Source organism: Trachemys scripta, chromosome 4 (assembly GCF_013100865.1).
Source record: "Trachemys scripta elegans isolate TJP31775 chromosome 4, CAS_Tse_1.0, whole genome shotgun sequence".
Classification (NCBI taxonomy): domain Eukaryota; kingdom Metazoa; phylum Chordata; order Testudines; family Emydidae; genus Trachemys; species Trachemys scripta.
This window is the reverse complement of record NC_048301.1, coordinates 29,162,338-29,180,142: the sequence shown is the minus strand read 5'-3', so window position 1 is coordinate 29,180,142 and position 17,805 is coordinate 29,162,338. Positions and strand designations below refer to the sequence as shown.

The 17,805-nt window shown below is 41.9% G+C and overlaps 1 protein-coding gene across 7 annotated transcripts in view; it reads left to right on the top strand.

The window, feature by feature from the left end:
• The window catches only part of UNC79 (unc-79 homolog, NALCN channel complex subunit), a 143,873-nt gene that overhangs the window by 9,835 nt on the left and 116,233 nt on the right, over positions 1 to 17,805 (top strand). For 6 of the 7 annotated variants that reach the window (XM_034768620.1, XM_034768619.1, XM_034768615.1 and 3 more), the window contains exons 3-8: positions 4,779 to 5,083; positions 8,541 to 8,711; positions 10,814 to 10,906; positions 12,757 to 12,812; positions 13,542 to 13,671; positions 15,796 to 15,860. In XM_034768620.1, coding sequence (XP_034624511.1) covers positions 4,779 to 5,083; positions 8,541 to 8,711; positions 10,814 to 10,906; positions 12,757 to 12,812; positions 13,542 to 13,671; positions 15,796 to 15,860 — 820 coding nt within the window. The remainder of the gene's footprint in view (positions 1 to 4,778; positions 5,084 to 8,540; positions 8,712 to 10,813; positions 10,907 to 12,756; positions 12,813 to 13,541; positions 13,672 to 15,795; positions 15,861 to 17,805) is intronic. The other variant, XM_034768621.1, reaches the window with a different exon arrangement.

Here is a 17,805-nt window from a genome sequence, read left to right as displayed (position 1 = left end):
TAACAAGCAAGTATTAAAATTGAATGAAAAACTCATTGAGAGCCCACATTCAGAGACCATGGAATTCAGAAACACTCTGTTCTATGTTAACGGGAAAAATACGTATGTAGAAATACACATTACCCACAGAATCCCTTTTTGGCTGCAAACTCTCAGGAGCTGTGTTTATACTTCACATTCCCAGATTTCATGAATAAAATCATTTAACCATCATGAAATTTTTAGCTCACTGAATATTTTAGGGTGCTGAACACACCTGTGTTAACTTAAAGGGCTCTTTCAGGTCCAACAAATGGAATGATGTTCAATTAATATGTTACATTAATAGCTGAAAAATCTTTATAGGGATATTGAGAGTAGCTAGGAAATGTGGTTCTTATTCCACGTCTGTGTATTTTTAATTGGCTAATCAAATAATGAAAACATTTGAAAATCAGGCAAACGCTGCACACAAGACTCTGTGCAGCAAAACAGCCTCAGCATAAGTTGAGTGGACCTCCCAAGCTATTCAGCCATGCAAATGGCATGTACCTCTCACCTCTCATTAGTGACTTGCTCAAAGGTATACACTAGGATAATCCCCATTTGGGTGGAACTCCATCAGTGGCAGCACCGTTGGAATTTGCAGCATAGAAAAGGTGCAAACATTTTATCACTGTGTCACCTAACTCTGCACAGAGCAGTACATTGCATAGTGTATTCTTGCTGAGAAATTCTTCACACCTTATGAGCATTCAAGTTGTTGGACTGAGTGAAGCAGATAGTTTTATAGGTTACAAAAGCAGAATTTAGAGGTCTGCACAACTCCCTTTTCTGTGTGGCTGTTTTAAATCTGCAGAATTGTTAATTCCATATGAAGGGAGCAATTCCATTTAACTTCTTTATTTCATGCTAGAGGTTGGACTGAACCAAAACCCTGGTACTGATTACCCTGAACTTGATAAGGTTTGAGGTGGTACTCACAATGTATGTTCAGATCTGGATATAATTTCATAGATGACCTCTTTCTTTATAATGGGCAAATAAAAATGCTGAATCTGAACATCCCCCAAATTAGGGAGAGGCCATTAGAAATCCAGCCCTGGATCCAGCCCTGAATTTCATATAGGCCATTGCCTGTATCCTTAAAATAGGCCAGATCAAATCTCTAATCCAGACCTCCTTTAACTTTGGAGTGTTTGAAATCTGGTTCTGGACCTGGGTGCTGTGGCTGAGCCCACCACAACTTCATACACATGTTCACACCAAGACAGGGATTAGACAAAACACCTTACTCTACACTAAGTGTGGCAAGTGGAAAGAAGGAAACTCCTGTCCAGTGCACGCAATTCCCCTTTCAGGGACCTTAAGAAGGCTTATCCTAAACAAACATCTCAATACCCTGGCTTGCTCAAGATTTTGTTCAAGAGTTTCCCTGAATGGCTTGCATCCCAAGTCTTCTTTCTGCCTCTCACACTATGAGTGCGTCCACACTCATTATTGCACAACGGAGTATAAAACACAGTCAAATATACCCCATTCAGTTGTTAGCGTACTAGGCCTTAGCAGGTGTAGCTTTTGCGACTTGTACCTTGACAATACAGTTACTTTTCTGAGTTATAAACATATTGACTTAGTTCTTCCGAGTGGGGCAGTCCCACTGTTTTGGGTCAAAGTCATATCTGGTGTAATACCAGTAGCTTCAGTTTAGTTGCAACAGGGATTAACTTGGTCCTTTGGTTTATATACGTTCAACTATGTAACAGGCTCAGGGGTGGGGGCGGGAAGAAGTGGCTATGGTTGAAAAAAGTGAGGTATTTACTTTTTATGAATAAACATCACATAAAATCACCATACACAATGCATAACATATTGATTCATTTAGCTCCTCCTCAATTTTCTCTTTGGGCAGAAGCATTTCTTTACATTACAGCATGAATTTAAGTTTCATGCATTACTCATTTCCAGCCTTTCCTCCCTCACTTGAGGATTGACCTAGAACATAATAAACTTCTTATAAAACATCTGCTTTTTTCTTGTTTTCTTAGAAAAAACTCCTCTGTGGATTTCTTAACTATAGACAAAATTCTTTATTTAATGAACAGTTATTAATGCACAAGATATTTTTACTGCTTTCTCGTGTGTGGAGAGATGCAATTTCTCTGACACCATTTCTCAAAGAAACACCTCGGGAAGGTAGTAATTGGGAGACTGGCCTATGTTGCAGCAAGGGAGCCCAAACTTTGACCAATTAAGAGATGCATTGGCAACTCATTTGCATATAGTGGGACAGATTCAGTATGGACGTGGCCTGCAGATACTACAGGTCCCAGTGTACAGTGCTCCATATTGAGTAGAAAAGGGAACGCGCTACAGTGGCCAGATCTGAATCTGCAGCCAAACTTTCTCAAAGTTCAGGATTGTTATTGGATCTGGAGTTTTGACTGGTCGCATTATAGAACTTGGGGTCAGCTGCATATCCAGATCCAGAGATCCTCTGAGTTTGGGGGTGGTAGGAACTGGGGCTTTGGTAGGGGCACATCCCTAATACCTGAATTGAATAGAAGGCCTCCATGATCAAGATGGAGTATTGTATGCTGGGACCAGTAGTCTCCATGGGTCCCACCTTCATATTAAGGAGGAGGGAGGCCCTGAGATGAATGTTAGCCATCACTGCCTTACACTTTCCAAAACAAGGATTTATTAATGCTGTAATGTCCCTCCTGGAAGTATTGCTCCCAGGGGGAAGCACTTCTGGGGAGTGATGTGTTGGCAAGGAACTGATTTGTTGGGTAACTGGGTAGCATCTGTTCATAGAGAGGGGTTGAATGTAATTTAATACCTCCACATCTCAAATCAGAAGCTGCAAAATGTATCGTATGAAAGTCAAGCAAATTAAAAAAAAGCGAATCCAAAAAAGAGGAATCAGCACTCTGATAATTCACTTTTAAAATTCTAATAGATCTTGGTTGGTTTACTGATATGATTTCATAAAAACTGTCAGAACAGTCTTATTACCACTTTTCTTAGACTGGACATTGGGTAACAGAAACCAAAATAATTTACAGCATACAAGGCACAATAAGAAAAAAAACCCAAAAAACTATGCAGTAACTTTTCTTAGGGTAGATTATATTGTATCTATATAACATCTGCATACTTGAGAGATCAGGCATGCCTGACTGTAGCAACCTTTGCTCGGAGATGTACTTGTAAAAATTGTAATAAAATTTATATGGCGAATAAATCAGGCCCTCTCTTGCAAACACATAAGCATGTGTGAAGCTTTCTCATGTGAGTTGTCATACTGACTTCTATGAGACAACATGTGAGTAAAGTTACATGTGTGTTTAAGTTTTTGCAAGATTGGGGCCTGAATTCTGTGTAGGGTGGGTGGAATTTTCAAAAGCGCTTACCATTGACCTAACTCTGCTCTACTGAAGTCCATGGATGTTTCAGTGCCCCATCTATACTTTACTAGTTTTAAAACTGACTTCAATGGGAGTAGAGGTACGCCAACACTGGCCACTTTTGGAAGCTCACCTACAGGTACAGTACATGTAAAACAAGTTGGTCTATGGTTTAATATATTAAAATAGTATATGATACTTTTATAGGAGCATGAAAAAGTTTATTAGATAACCCTGTAATGCATATTCATTTTCTGTTAGGCTAGCCAAAATATAGCTTTGTTGCTTAAGCAGCAATTTATTCTATTTTAAAAATTATTAATCATTTCAGAACAATTGGACTAACATGTTTATAACAATTTTAAAAAGACGTAGCAAGCTGGTTGATTTTTAGCCTCTATTTTGATGCCCACTAATTTTAATTTTAATTTTTGAAATTATCTTTCCTTTAGTTTGTAGTGAGTTTTGTTGAATAATAACGTAAGTACGTAGCAGCAGGAATGTATGATAACACACTGTCTGATGTGCAGTTCTATAACTGGTATTGCTTGCTTAGCCCTTAGATTTGGAAGTAACTATTTACCAAAAGAGTGTTTGTATTCATAAAATAAAATGTTTCCTCCCCAAACATGGGCAAAATTAAAAACACACATAAACAACCATTATCATTAGCTCACAAACATATGCTAAAGATCATCTACTATATATTATTTTATAGCTTCTCCAAATGTAGTTTAGTTAACATTTTAGAAATATTATATTATTTCTAAATCCATGTGCCTGTTTAAACTTCATTATCTCAAATGATACTGACGGAATGTCATGAAACAGTATCATAAAATACATACAGACATTATTTTAATGCGATAAACATGTGATTTTTAAGACTATCTTAACAAACCCACATGTTTATTCTTTGCTAAAACATGTTTCTCAAAGTGCCACACCTATATTTTACAAGTTTTCACTCCCTTGGTTCAAACAATCTTACTGAAAATGTATTTCCCCCAAATCTTCTCAGAAGCAAATTCTCCAGCTATTTGAACACCGCTATTCTTTGCATAGCGAGCAGCTCAAGTTCCAAATTTTGCTTAACTGTGAAACATGGGTATGGCACTGAAACATGCATTTTTATATTTTTGCTCCTTATGAACCAGATAACACATGAGATGCAATGGAAATTTTTACAAACAGCAATTTTTAATTTTACTATCTTGAAGCATGGAAGTGAATGTTTGCTAGATTTGCCAACACACTGGTATTGGTAGAAATTGCATCTTATGTGGGGTGTATCTGGTGTTTTATTATTTGTTTTATAGTGTCATTTCAATGTAATGTGCTGTTCTTTGTGTCTTTGTTGTCTCTTTTTTTTCTTTGTCCCCCCAACAGCATTTTGTCCCGCACAGGGAAGAAGGAGAATCAAGATGCCTCCAATTTGACAGTGCCCATGACCATGTGTCTTTTTCCTGTGCCATTCCCACTCACCCCATCTCTAAGACCACAGGTCAGTTCCATCAACCCTACTGTTACTCGCTCCCTCCTTTACAGCGTCCTGCGAGATGCTCCATCTGAACGCGGCCAGCAAAGTCGTGATGCTCAGTTATCAGACTACCCATCATTGGACTATCAAGGACTTTACGTGACATTGGTGACTCTGCTGGATCTAGTTCCTTTGCTACAGCATGGTCAGCATGGTAAGCAGGCCTTTGAATCCTTACCGTACACGTAGATCCAGTGCTTTGAATCCATGTGTGGTATGTAAGGCCTGGTCAATGCTATACAGTTACGTTGACGTAAGCTGCCTTGTGTCAACCTAGCTGTGGAAGTGTCTACACGTAAATTTGGCTCCTGCCAACATAAGTGCCTCTCTACGCCGATTTAGTAACACCACCTCCCTGAGTGGCGTAGAGTCATGGTCAATGTAATTCGGTTAACGCAGTGTCAGTGTAGATGCTGCATTGCTTAAATTGACTGTTATTGGCTTTCAGGGACAATCCCACAATGCCCTACACTGACAATTCAGTCGATACAAGCGCTCCTGGTAAGGAGGTGAACTGCCAACACAAGGACCCAAGTATGCGTGCACACAAGCGATTTAATAAGTGTGGTGGCTGTGTGCTGATGCAAGTTAGGTCAACATATTTTGTAGTGTAGACATGGCCTTAATAAAATAATAGAGATGGGCCTAAACTGATCTAGATTTTCAACCTATTCCAAAAATGGAAGTATTTTTATCTGGCCTTTTCGTTTGACTCCATTGAAGTGTCAGAGCCTATTTGCAACTTGTGGATCTGGCTTTGGGTTTGGATTCTGAAGCCCACTAATGCTCAGGGATGTGCAGATCAGGTCCATCTCTGAGTAAAATGTAAAGTAGATTGTTAAAATACAGTTAAGATCTTTTATCAAATGTAATAGAGCAGTGGTTCCCAAACTTGTTCTGCCGCTTGTGCACGGAAAGCCCCTGGTGGGCCGGGCTGGTTTGTGTACCTGCTGCGTCCGCAGGTTCGGCCGATGGTGGCTTCCAGGCCAATGGGAGCTGCTGGAAGCGGCTCGGGCCAAGGGTCGTACTGGCCGCTGTTTCCAGCAGCTCCCATTGGCCTGGAGCAGCAAACCGCGGCCACTGGGAGCCGCGATCGGCCGAACCTGCGGACGCGGCAGGTACACAAACTGGCCCGGCCCAGCTTGCCAGGGGCTTTCCCTGCACAAGCTGCAGAACAAGTTTGGTAACCACTGTAATAGAGACTAGTTTAAAATGTCACTGCGTAAAAAGAAAGGATTGTAAGTCTGAATATACAGAAATAGAGGGTTTTGCACAGTGCTTTGAATCGTCTCATCACAAAATGTATTGGATTTTGATCACATGTTGCTATTTATATTGTTCTTAGTCAACTCCTCCATTATGCAATTTTGTAGACTGTGGTTATCTTTCCTGAAAGCCTGGGGCCCAGTTCTCCCCATCTCAGGATACCAGTATCTATCTTGATTTCAATGGGTGTCACTTGTACACTGATTTGGAGAGAACTGTGCTCCAGGCTGTTAAGTTTTGGTAAGTATATGACTTCATTTTGCAGGAAAGATTTCCCTGTTGCTTTCAGAATTCCTTTTGGATAGATAATATATTGTGATTCCAGTATAGATGTAAAAAGAGATGATATGATGTCTGTACGGTGAATTAAAATTTGCAATTAAACTCATAATTTATTCCGTCCTTCAGCTTAGTAATTTATTTAATAAAATGTAGTTATCAGAACAACTTAGATCTAGAACAATGCTGTTGTGCTTTCAGCCAGACCACTTGTATTTTGATTCTGTCAGATTTCACAAGCTAGGCCACGTCTGTACTTAGTACTTTTTGTGCAAGATGCTGATCATTTATTGCAAGAGAGAGGCACTCTGCATCCTGCAGTATGTGGCCCTTGCATGGAGGACCTTTGAGGAACATTAAAATGGAACACATTAATGATTGTTAGAACTTGTAGAGTGCTTTTCAGCCATAGATCTCTAAGCACTTTACAAAGGTAGGTATAAATATCCCCAGTTTACAGATGGGAAAACAGAGGCACAGGCTGCCTAAGTGACTTGCCCAAAGGCATACAGTGAGTTAGTTGCAGAGCTTGGACTAGAAACTCAGTTGTTTCAGGAGGCGGTTTTTGTGATTCATAGAAACATAGGAATTGCCAGATTGGATCAGACTCAAGGGTACCTCTAGTCCAGTATCCTCTGGCAGTGGCCGGCACCACATACTTCAGAGGAAGGCAAATGTGGAAGAATCTGCCTCCCTCCTGGCAAGTCTGATCCTGATATCTAAAGATTGGATTAAGCCCCGAAGCACAAGTTTTAATATCCTTTCCACAATTTTTGGTATAATTAATTATGATAACTCTGAATATACTTGATATCCATATAAATATCCAATCTCTTTTTAAATCTTGGTGAGTTCTTGGCCTCAATGACTTACTGTGGTAATGAATTCAGCAGTTTAATCACTTGTAGTGTTGAAAATACAGTGACATTCTTCCCTCTGAATCAGCACAGAACTAGTGCCCCCATCTGGTGTTCTGGAGACACTTTGCTGCTCTTTGAATGAGATTTAAAACATAGGTTCTGATTTCCTGTGGCTATGACAGCTTCTATGGCACTTTGTACAAGAATAGGTCGGTTTATATACCAATGTCCTGGCCAAATTCTAACTCTGATAGTGGCATTCTCCCTACCTAAACCCACGCCCCCATCCATGCTCCTGTGATGGTTTCACAGAGTTCATTTTCCCTCTAGACCCGGGGTGGGCAAACTTTTTGGCCTGAGGGCCACATGAGGGTTCCGAAATTGTATGGAGGGCCGGGTAGGGAAGGCTGTGCCTCCCCAAACAGCCTGGCCCCTGCCCCCTATCCGCTCCCTCCCACTTCCCGCCCCCTGACTGCCCCCCAAACCATCCAACCCCCCCGTTCCTTGTCCCCGGACCGCCACCTCCCGGAACCCCCTGCCCCTAACCGCCCCCCCAGGTACCCCACCCCCATCCAATCCCCCCTGTCCCCTGACTGTCCTGACTGCTATCCACAGCCCCGCCCCTTGACAAGCCCCTGGGACCCCCTGCCCCTTATCCAACCCCCTCGCTCCCAACCCCCTTACCATGCTGCTTAGAGCACCAGAACTGGCAGCCGCACTGCCTGGCCAGAGCCAGCCATGCCAACGTGCAGTCTAGAGCACCGGGGCAAGCTCGCGGCTCTCGCAGCCGCGCTGCCTGGCAGGAGCTCGCAGCCCCGCTGCCCAGAGCGCTGACAGCACAGCGAGTTGCGGGGGAGGGGGAACAGCAGGGGAGGGTCCGGGAGCTCAAGGGCGGGCAGGACAGTCCCGCGGGCTGGATGTGGCCCAAGGCTGTAGTTTGCCCACCTCTGCTCTAAACTGTTGCTATTTGCTGTTAAACAGCTGCCTCCTTCCACCCTAGAAGGAAATTCATTATAATGGAGGGTGACGTGATTCCTGTGTGTTGTTTAAATATCAACTAAATTTCTAAACAATTTTGGGGAGAAAGGCACAATTTAAGTGTAAGTTATGATAGTTTTGTAAACAGTCCATAAACCAAAATTTACATCGTGTTTTTTTTTTTTTTTAAATATAATGATGCTCTGTTTATTGAATTTTCTTTGACAGATCTTGGACAGTCGATTTTTTACACAACCACATGTTTGCTTCCTTTTCTCAATGATGACATCCTGAGTACTTTGCCTTATACAATGATTTCAACATTAGCCACCTTTCCACCATTTCTGCACAAGGATATTATAGAGTATCTCAGTACCTCTTTTCTGCCTATGGCTATATGTAAGTGAAATTCATTCTAATAATGTTACATTTCAGAAAGTATGTAGGTTTTTGAAATAACATTAGACCATAGTTATCAATGTTTTATTTACCATGTGGATGCGGTTACATATTAATCTACTTGCTTACTACAAAATATAATTCAATGTGGCTGCTCTTAACAGAGGAAGAAGTTATACAGAACATCTACTTTTTATGTTGTGTTACTAGGTTATTTCTTTTCACTTAAAGGGTGAAATAAAACATCTTAAGGTGATATACTGTACTAATTACACAGAGAGCTTCCAATGGTAGCAATGGGAGTCCTGAATACAGAGCAAATGTACAATATGTTCCTGAAAATGCAGATGCAACAGCAATATGTATAACATTTGCATCGGGATGCACATGAACAACTACTGACAATATAACTGATGGCCATCCAATAGCAGAATTTGGCTCTATCTATTTATCTTATTGTTTTGCACTGAGTAATTATGGGTGCCAATGGAATCTGTTCTAACTGTAATTGTCAGGAATGAATCTGATAGGTAGTTGATTTTCTGTTTTTCTTTGAAAGGATATTGAATTACGGCATAAAGTTAAAATCCCCGCAAGCTGTGGATCCAAAGCAGTACTGACTATCTGTGTTTTGAACACTCATCTATGTACCTGATAAAAGCTTGCTGACCTTTCAGTAGCTGCTGTAAATACATCTTTTTTCACTTTTCACACATTTGGAGACTGGGGACCATAACAAGAGTCAGTTGCACCATAACCAGCTAAATTCCCCTTTCTTATCAGCCCTATAGACCTTTGTTGTATGCAGTGTTGTTGTGTAGTCATGTTGGTCCCAGAATATTAGAGTCCTTTATCTAACAGTATGAACTATTTCTGCATTCAGAGCTCCATTAATGGTTCTGGGAGTTTTGCACAGCAAATCTCTACAGAATATGGGAAGAAGCATGGTCTAGTGTCCTAAAGCATAGGACTCTGAGGAGGTCTGTTATCTACTATTCCTGGCTCTCCGACAGATTTGCTGAGACCTTGGGCAGGCCACTTAACAGCTCTGTACCTCAGTTTCCCCATTTGTAAAATGGGAATAATACTTCCCTATATCATGAGGGTCTTGTGAGGCTTAATTCTATTATGTTTTCTAAAGTTCTTTGATATTGTGGATGGAAGGTCCTATAGAAATACAAATCAATATGCAGTAGTCTCACTATGGTTTAAAGAATGTTGAACTATCCATTACGCTAATCTGTGAAAAATGCATTCAATGCAGAACTTTCTATAGAGTGCTCCTCCAATCCTGTATTTCCTCAAATCTCTGAAACTATTCTCCAAAACAACCTATTAAGCCTAATTCTCCCTTTAGTTAAATGGATACTCGTCCCCCAGTGGATATTGTACATATGTAACTGAGAGCAGTAGTTAGCCAGTTGCTTTTTTCCTCACACAGCTTTCTCAAATCACTGTATAAATCAATCCAACTCTATATTTTGTTTCTAATATCGCATGGTACCTTTTCTCTATAGACTGTATTCCAGCTAGTGAGGAATGGGATTTTTAATCTGAGAATAGTGTTTAAAATCATGCTGCCTAGGGACTAATCTATACTATAGACCAACAACAGCCAGCACGCTATTCCACTCCAGCCCCACCCACATTCCTCAACACCAGTCCTCTCATCAACCCTGTTGCCCCACTCAGTAGCTCCCCTAAGCTTCCCATTGTTTTCCCCAGGACCTAAATCCTAACAGCAAAGGATTGTGGGATATGGTGTGTTGTGAGCTGAATTTTGGCCATTTTGTGGGTTGCAGACTGAAAACATTTCAGAGCCACGGTTCTGGAGCAGGGTTTTACTAGCACAGCTCTCAGACAGAAACCTTGCTATTCAGGGGAACTAGGCTAAAACCCTGGAAGCAAACACCACATCTACAATAGTCTTTCTTTTGCCATCAGAGAGCTTTTGCCCCATCACGGTTGTCTTTTTTTTTTTTTTTTTTAAATACATGCATCCCTATGCATTTTATTTGCATCAGTCAAAATCTAAACTGGGTGCAGTTGTTTTCTAATTTTTCTTGCTGTACACTAGGAGATATTTTTTTCTTCCCTTTAAGTGGGATCTTCAAGGAGAGAAGGAGTGCCTGCACACGTCAATCTATCTGCATCTTCAATGCTAATGATTGCAATGCAGTATACATCAAATCCTGGTATGTATAAATAAATATGCACCATTGTTTGTATCTCTCTCTCTTTGTAAAGGTATGAGTCATGAAATATTACATCAAAGAAAGTGTTTGTTTGAGAACTCAGCTCGCTGGAAGTTCAGACAATTGGAAATGCTGCTCCTCACCATACTGGAATTGCGAAAATGGATTTAAAAATAATCCTTTTAGTTAAAACTTGGCATTTCTGAGACTGGTATTTGAAGCAACAATGTTCCAGACAACTAGGCTTGTCAGGATTCCATTTTAATTTTATTGGTTTATAATTTTGATGGATAATGTTGATTATTTGTAAGTATTTTTTCCTATTTTTATCAAATTAAATTTTCACAGATGTGCAAAATTATGTGTTTTAAGCATATTTTACCAATTTCTATTGATTTAAAGTTCACAGTTGTGGGTATTGGGGGTCAGAGAACGGGGTCAGGAATCAGACCATAAATATTTAGTGACAGTAGATGTTGAGACTGAAAAAAGCTACAGCTTTATAACCATTAAAACACAAATTGTCAACCTCACATGTCAAAACATACAAAGTACATATTCTTAAATCCAACTCTAATAAGTTCTCAAGCAGTATTTTTCTTACTCTCCCTATCTATAAATTTCGATTATTATCGATGGAAATATTTTTTCATTGGTTTGTGCGGTGAAATTGAGACTTTAAAGCAGTCCTGCTTATTCTAGCTTAACATCAGAAAATGGAACATTCTAACATCAGTGCTTAGCAATAATTACTAACCACTATAAGTCATAATTAAAGGTCGATAGAATCTGTTTTATTGTCTCATATACTGGACTCCTATACTGCTAGAATCACAATTGTTGTCACTTCTTTAGCAAGACAGCGATTGCTGTCTACGGGCTCCAAAATAAACTGTAATTAATTTAATTGTAATTAAAAAGCACCTGAAGGCAAACTCTGCTCTCTCGAACACTGGCGCAGCCCCAGTGAAATCAGTGAGGTCACACTACTGTCAAGTGAAGACAACATTTGACCCATAGGAATTGACTCTCTTTGCCGTAAACAACTCTCTCCTATTCTATTTATTTATTAAGTGGTGTAGATATTGAAATGCACTGGGCTGTCTGTACCATGAGCATGTGAAGAAGTCTCCCACAATACAAACATAATTAACCAAAGCTGAATAAAAGTAGTCCACAACCTAGAAATAAGCTATTTTTAGGACAAATTTTAAATATGAATGAGATTTTTTTTGTATGAAGTATTTTGCTTTTTGACTCCCAGACAGGGCTGCCGAGAGTGGGTTTGGGCCCCAGTGAAAAAAAATTTTGGGCCCCCCAGCAAGGGTGGACCGGCTAAACAGGGCCAATTGGGGGTGGGTGGGGGGAGAAGCCGGGCCTGGGGCCCCCTTCCGGACTGCTGGGCCCCGGTAATTTGTACCAGCTTCCCCCCCCCCCTCGTCGGCCCTGCTCCCAGATCCCTGCTCTAGCCACAGCATTGTTACACCAGAGCTGAATTTGGCATTATATATTAATACTGCCATAAAAACAAGGTCTAAGTGAAGAGGCAGATAAATCAGATGTAGGCAAAGGGAACTACTCTGTGCAAAGAGTAAGTGCCAAAATTGGTACACTAGTAATTCTCATCATTTACTGCATTTCTCAGCATCAACAAACTACTGATATTTAATTTTTGACTCTCAATTATCTACTCTAACCAGGACAATGAACCCGTAGCAAAGTGTTCACTTTGTAAACACTGAATTAAACAGAATGTAGATTCAATAAACTAAACTAAATGCGACACATGCCATTTCTTGAACTTGAGTTTCCATTTCAGTGTCATGCTTATATGGTCTTTTCTCTCTCAGTGTATCATTGTCAGTTACTGGAATGCCTCATGAAATATAAGCAAGAAGTATGGAAAGTAAGTTTGTGACCAAATATACCTTATATAGACAATGTTGTTTACAATAAAGAAAACCAGATGGCTTGAAAACTGTAGTCACTTTGAGCCAGAAAGTCAGAAGTAGTGATCTCAATATGTGATCCTCCTGCTGAATTTGGGGCAAGCATGTGTTGGTGCTCAGAATTGGAATTTATAGATGCTGTTCCATCCCTTCAGACCAGGGCCCGTTTTCTGAATCCTGCTTAAATGTTGCTCACGTTGGGAAAAATCTTGTAAGAGCAAGAGATCTTACTAGTTCACATTGGGCTGAATTTTTATGAGGATGGTTTGTGTGTAGTATCATTGAGGCCAGAGGTAATTTAGTCCCTATTTGACCTCAAATCTGGATTCCTATCCTTAGCCTGAACCAAATCTGGATCCAGTTATGGATCTAAACTCCACCTTTTTGGTCTGTATCTAGACAGAAGGCTTAATTTGTTTCAAGTTATATATTGTATGCATTGTGGTAGCACCTGGAGGCCCCAGTCAAGATCACAGATCCATTGTGCTAGGTGCTTTACAAACATACTGGTAGAGTTGCCATCTAAGCTCCACCAAAGAGTTTGCAAAAGGTGGTGGGCAGGGTGTAAAATGTATACAATTGGTATATGTGTATGTACATTTGAAAACATACATCAAGTAATGTTATGAAATGAGTTGTGTTTTGTTACCATGCAAACTAAACAGGCTACACATGTTTTTCCTTAGGACTTGCTGTATGTAATAGCTTATGGTCCTTCTCAAGTAAAACCTCCGGCAGTACAAATGCTATTCCACTATTGGCCCAATTTAAAACCGCCAGGGGCAATAAGTGAGTACAGAGGATTGCAGTACACAGGTAAGTGCAAAAATGTTTGTATAAACCCAAATAAATACAATAAACGAGGTGGTCTAGTGTGTACTAGTGTTATCTGTTAATTCCTGTCAGAGGGATCCTAACTACAATATTCTACAGGCAGATATATTAAGTATAGGCAGTGTCTATTTCAGTGTGCTTTCAAAAGGTGATGATAATCAGTAGAAATTATGGGTAGTAGAAGCTGGGATCAGATCCAATAAATCCAGTGTGTCAGTCCCAACACTAACTGGATAACCTCTCCCCATAAACCTACAGTGCAAAGTCCCGAACTGGGATATAAATGTACCCTGTAGGTACCCAGAAGGAATCCATTCCATGTCCCTTTCTACTGTCACGATGGATGCTATTGATGTCTCATTTGTTATAGCTGCTGCTGTTGCTATGACTCCTCTTCTAGCTATTACTGTCACTGGAGTCATGTGCAAACAGAGCTCAGTAGGAAAGTTCCCAGGGCTGGAAAGAAGGATGTGGGAAAGGAGGAAGAGAGAGACAAAGCTGAGTAGGTGGATGGCACAAGGTCTCACGCTCACCTTCCTCTGTGCTGTTTTGCATCTTATATTGGTAGGGGATTGTGCTTCTGCTGGGGTGGTTCTTAAGGGTGGGAACTTCCTTTTGCTGCTTGTTGGCCTTAACCCCATCTCTCTGCTTTGAAGAATCATATTTTCAATGTTCTGTTGTCTTTTTGGATTTTTTTCCCATTTGGAGTACAGTCTGTCTGGCACCAGAACCCCACACTCAAATAACCCTGAACTTTGGGACATTCAGAATGTGAACTTTGGTCTGGATCCAAATTATGCCACTGGAACGCACCTCTAATATTTGATTACTGTCACCTCCTATGTAGCATTCCCTTCCCCTTTTTAATGAGGTCAGATTATTGGGATTTAAACATCGCTCTGGTTTGTATATTGCTGGTCTCTGATCTTGTTCATCATATTACTATATTTTAAATTGTTGTGCAGCTCATTTAGGGCTAGATTGTGTCTCTAGGACACAGTATTGCCACCCTCAAGAGAGCAAAAATAAAGATTTGGACCCCAACAAATCATGAGATTGTCCCAAAAAATCATAGGCTTTCTAAAATAAAATATTCTATTCTGTGGTATTTGGTCTGTCTTCTGGCTTTTGAACTGCTCCTGCCCATCCCCAGAGTATGCATGACAGTGTTGCAAAAGATTCCACATTTATTGGGTAAAGTGATTTTTGGCTCCTGCTACAGGAGCTTTCGCCCCCACATTTGCCTGTTCCCTGCCAGCAATTAATTCTGATCCCACCCTCAGCCCCCCAGCTTCCCCCCTGCTCTTCATGGGTTTTCACCCCCCTCTCTCAGGCCTGGGGGACTGCAGCAGGGTACCCTCTCCCCTTTCCAGTCGGGGGGGGGGGGGGGCTACGGAGGAACACTCATGCTATCCTATCCCTCACATTGCTCAGAGGATTGGATGGAGTTGTCCTGAGCAGCTGGTCTGTTTAGCTCCTTCCTTCCCTCTCCCCTCCTGTCAGAACAGTTTTGGATTGCTATGGGGTGGTGGTGGGGAGAGCTTTTCCTGTAGCAGTTCTGATTGGTTGTTCAGCCCCAGGAGGCAGGCGAGTGGGGCAGACAGCGGATCACAGGGAGTTTCCCCCCTAGGTAGGGCTCAAATTCCCTAGAGAGCTGGAATTTGTGACAAAATCTGAGCATTGAAGACACAGCCCGTAGTAAGGGATAGTGTGTTGCTGAGCTGCCCTAGGAACAGCTCAGGGAAAGAATTGTGCTTTAGGGAGTCACAAATTCCAGGCTGCTCCTCTGTGCTCCTGGGGGTAGTCATAAATTAATGCAAAGTCTGGGTAACATGAAAGAGATGAAAGGGCTGCTGGGGAGGGTTCCTTACTCCCGTTTTATACTCTTGTGTCTGGGAATACAGTCTACCTCATAATCCAAGCAGGCATGTTATAAATTGTTGTTGTTATTAGTATGCTTCCTGGGGCAGGGGTCATGTCTTCCTTTGTATTTGTATAGCAGCTAGCATAATGGGGCCCAGTCTGGATTGGGGTCTCTGGGCACTAGCATAAATGGTACCTATGAATAATATTTGTTTATTAATCAGCTGTGTTTTGGTTTTTCAGCCTGGAATCCCATCCACTGCCAGCATATTGAATGCCATAATGCAATTAACAAACCAGCTGTGAAGGTACCATTATTTCCACAGGACCAGAACTTTGCCCAGTTGAGGGCCTTAATGTAAAATTTCTGTAAGCCCATGGGTTGACGCTAGGGCCCCATTTTGTCTCCGGTCACACACTGAAGTCGGTAAGACTTGTATGTAACCAAGGGCTGAGTTTGGTATGGAAATTGCTTACCCATATCTTTAATGGCCTGCTTTTGCTTCTACTGAAGTCAGGTGCAAAACTCCTATTGACTTCCATAAGATCAGATACAGGAACTAAGATGGCAGCATGGCCTGTGGAAACTAAAGGGCCTAAGAATACGTCTTGATCTAGATGGCCTATGTAGCCTGGCTGCTCAGATGAAGATGGAGTATTTCATCCTGGAGCCTCCATGAGCTATGTCCCCATATTAAATATAAGGATGGTTACGGGCCACATGTAGGGTTGCCAAGTGTCCAGTTTTCAACCAGAATGCCTGGTTCAAAAGGGACCTTGGCAGCTCCGGTCGGCATCTCCAACCAGGATATTAAAAGTCCGGTCGGCGGCACAGTGGAGGCCCAGGGTTAAGGCAGACTCCCTACCAGCCCTAGCTCTGCGCAGCTCCTGGAAGTGGTCACCAAGTCCCTGCAGTCCCTACGTGCATGGGTGGCCAGGTAGGCTTGGCGCGCTGCCCTCCCCCCCCCCGCCCGGTGACCAATGAGAGCTGTGGGGGCGGTGCCTGTGGGTGTGAGGGCAGTGTATGGAGCCTCCCCAGCTGCCCATGTGTCTAGGGGCTGCAGGGACCTGGTGGCCGCTTCCTGGGAGCCATGGTAAGTGCCGCCAGGACTGCGCAACTCTGCCCTCATCCCAACCCCCTGCCCCAGCATGGAGTCCCCTCACACACCCAAACTCCCTCCGGGAGCCTGCACCCAGCACCCCCCCCCCACAACCCCCTGCCCAGTGAAAGTGAGTGAGGGTGGGGGAGAGTGTGCGATGGAGGGAGGGGAGATGGAGCAAGTAGGGGTGGGGCGGGGCCTCGGGGCAGGGGTTGGAGCAGGGGTGTTCAGTTTTGTGAGATTAGAAAGTTGGCAACCCTATCCACATGGAAAATCTCTGGAGTGGTCTCTGGCTACCCCAGTGTTATGTTTTCTCAAAAATATTACTAATTATTTTCTCCAAAATGCTTTAGAAAGGAGATAAATAGCATCATTCCCATTTTACAGGAAACAGGAATCACAGAGAGGTTAAGTCATTCAGACCCCCGGGTCATTCAGTGGGCAGTAGGAGAGTCAGGAATAAAACCCACATTTACTGAGTCTAAGTCTGGTGCACGCTGCCTGTAGTAAAGCTATTTATTTATTTATTTATAGACCTAACCTATGTTCCAGGCACCGTCTAAACATTAAAACAATTAAACTGATCAAAATGACACTTGACAGATCTCTCCCTCCCAGTAAACTAGTCTCCCAGTGTATTATAATTGCAAAAAATGATGTTCATACTTGACTTCAGAGCTCCCAACATTTCCCACCCAGCATACTTCAACCCCAGCCACTCATCCAGCCCTTCCCAGTCACCCCCAGTTAGGGCCTCACATCACCAGAGAAAGATAACAGACAGGTGTTGCATTGTGACCTAAAGGTCACTACATTCAGATTCCAGCCATTCAGTGGGGAGAGTAACTCTTAGTGAGATTTACAGTTCTGAGGTTTGTACATGTAAATGCTTAGGAGTCTTGAATGGACTTTCATTTGAACTACTTTTTGCTGTAGAATGAAGATCCAAGCTATGGAGAGATATATGAATTGAGTCCTATTCTCTCTTAGATACATGCCCCAAATTCTTGTCACTAGAGGGAATGGAATTACGTCCAAAGAGGACATTCGCAGCAAGATCAAGCTCTTGGCTAGATTAAGAAACTCTAATTTAGTTTAGAAGTGATATTATGGTGTCTGTTAGCGATTGCCTTTTGTCTTCACTGCCCCCTTG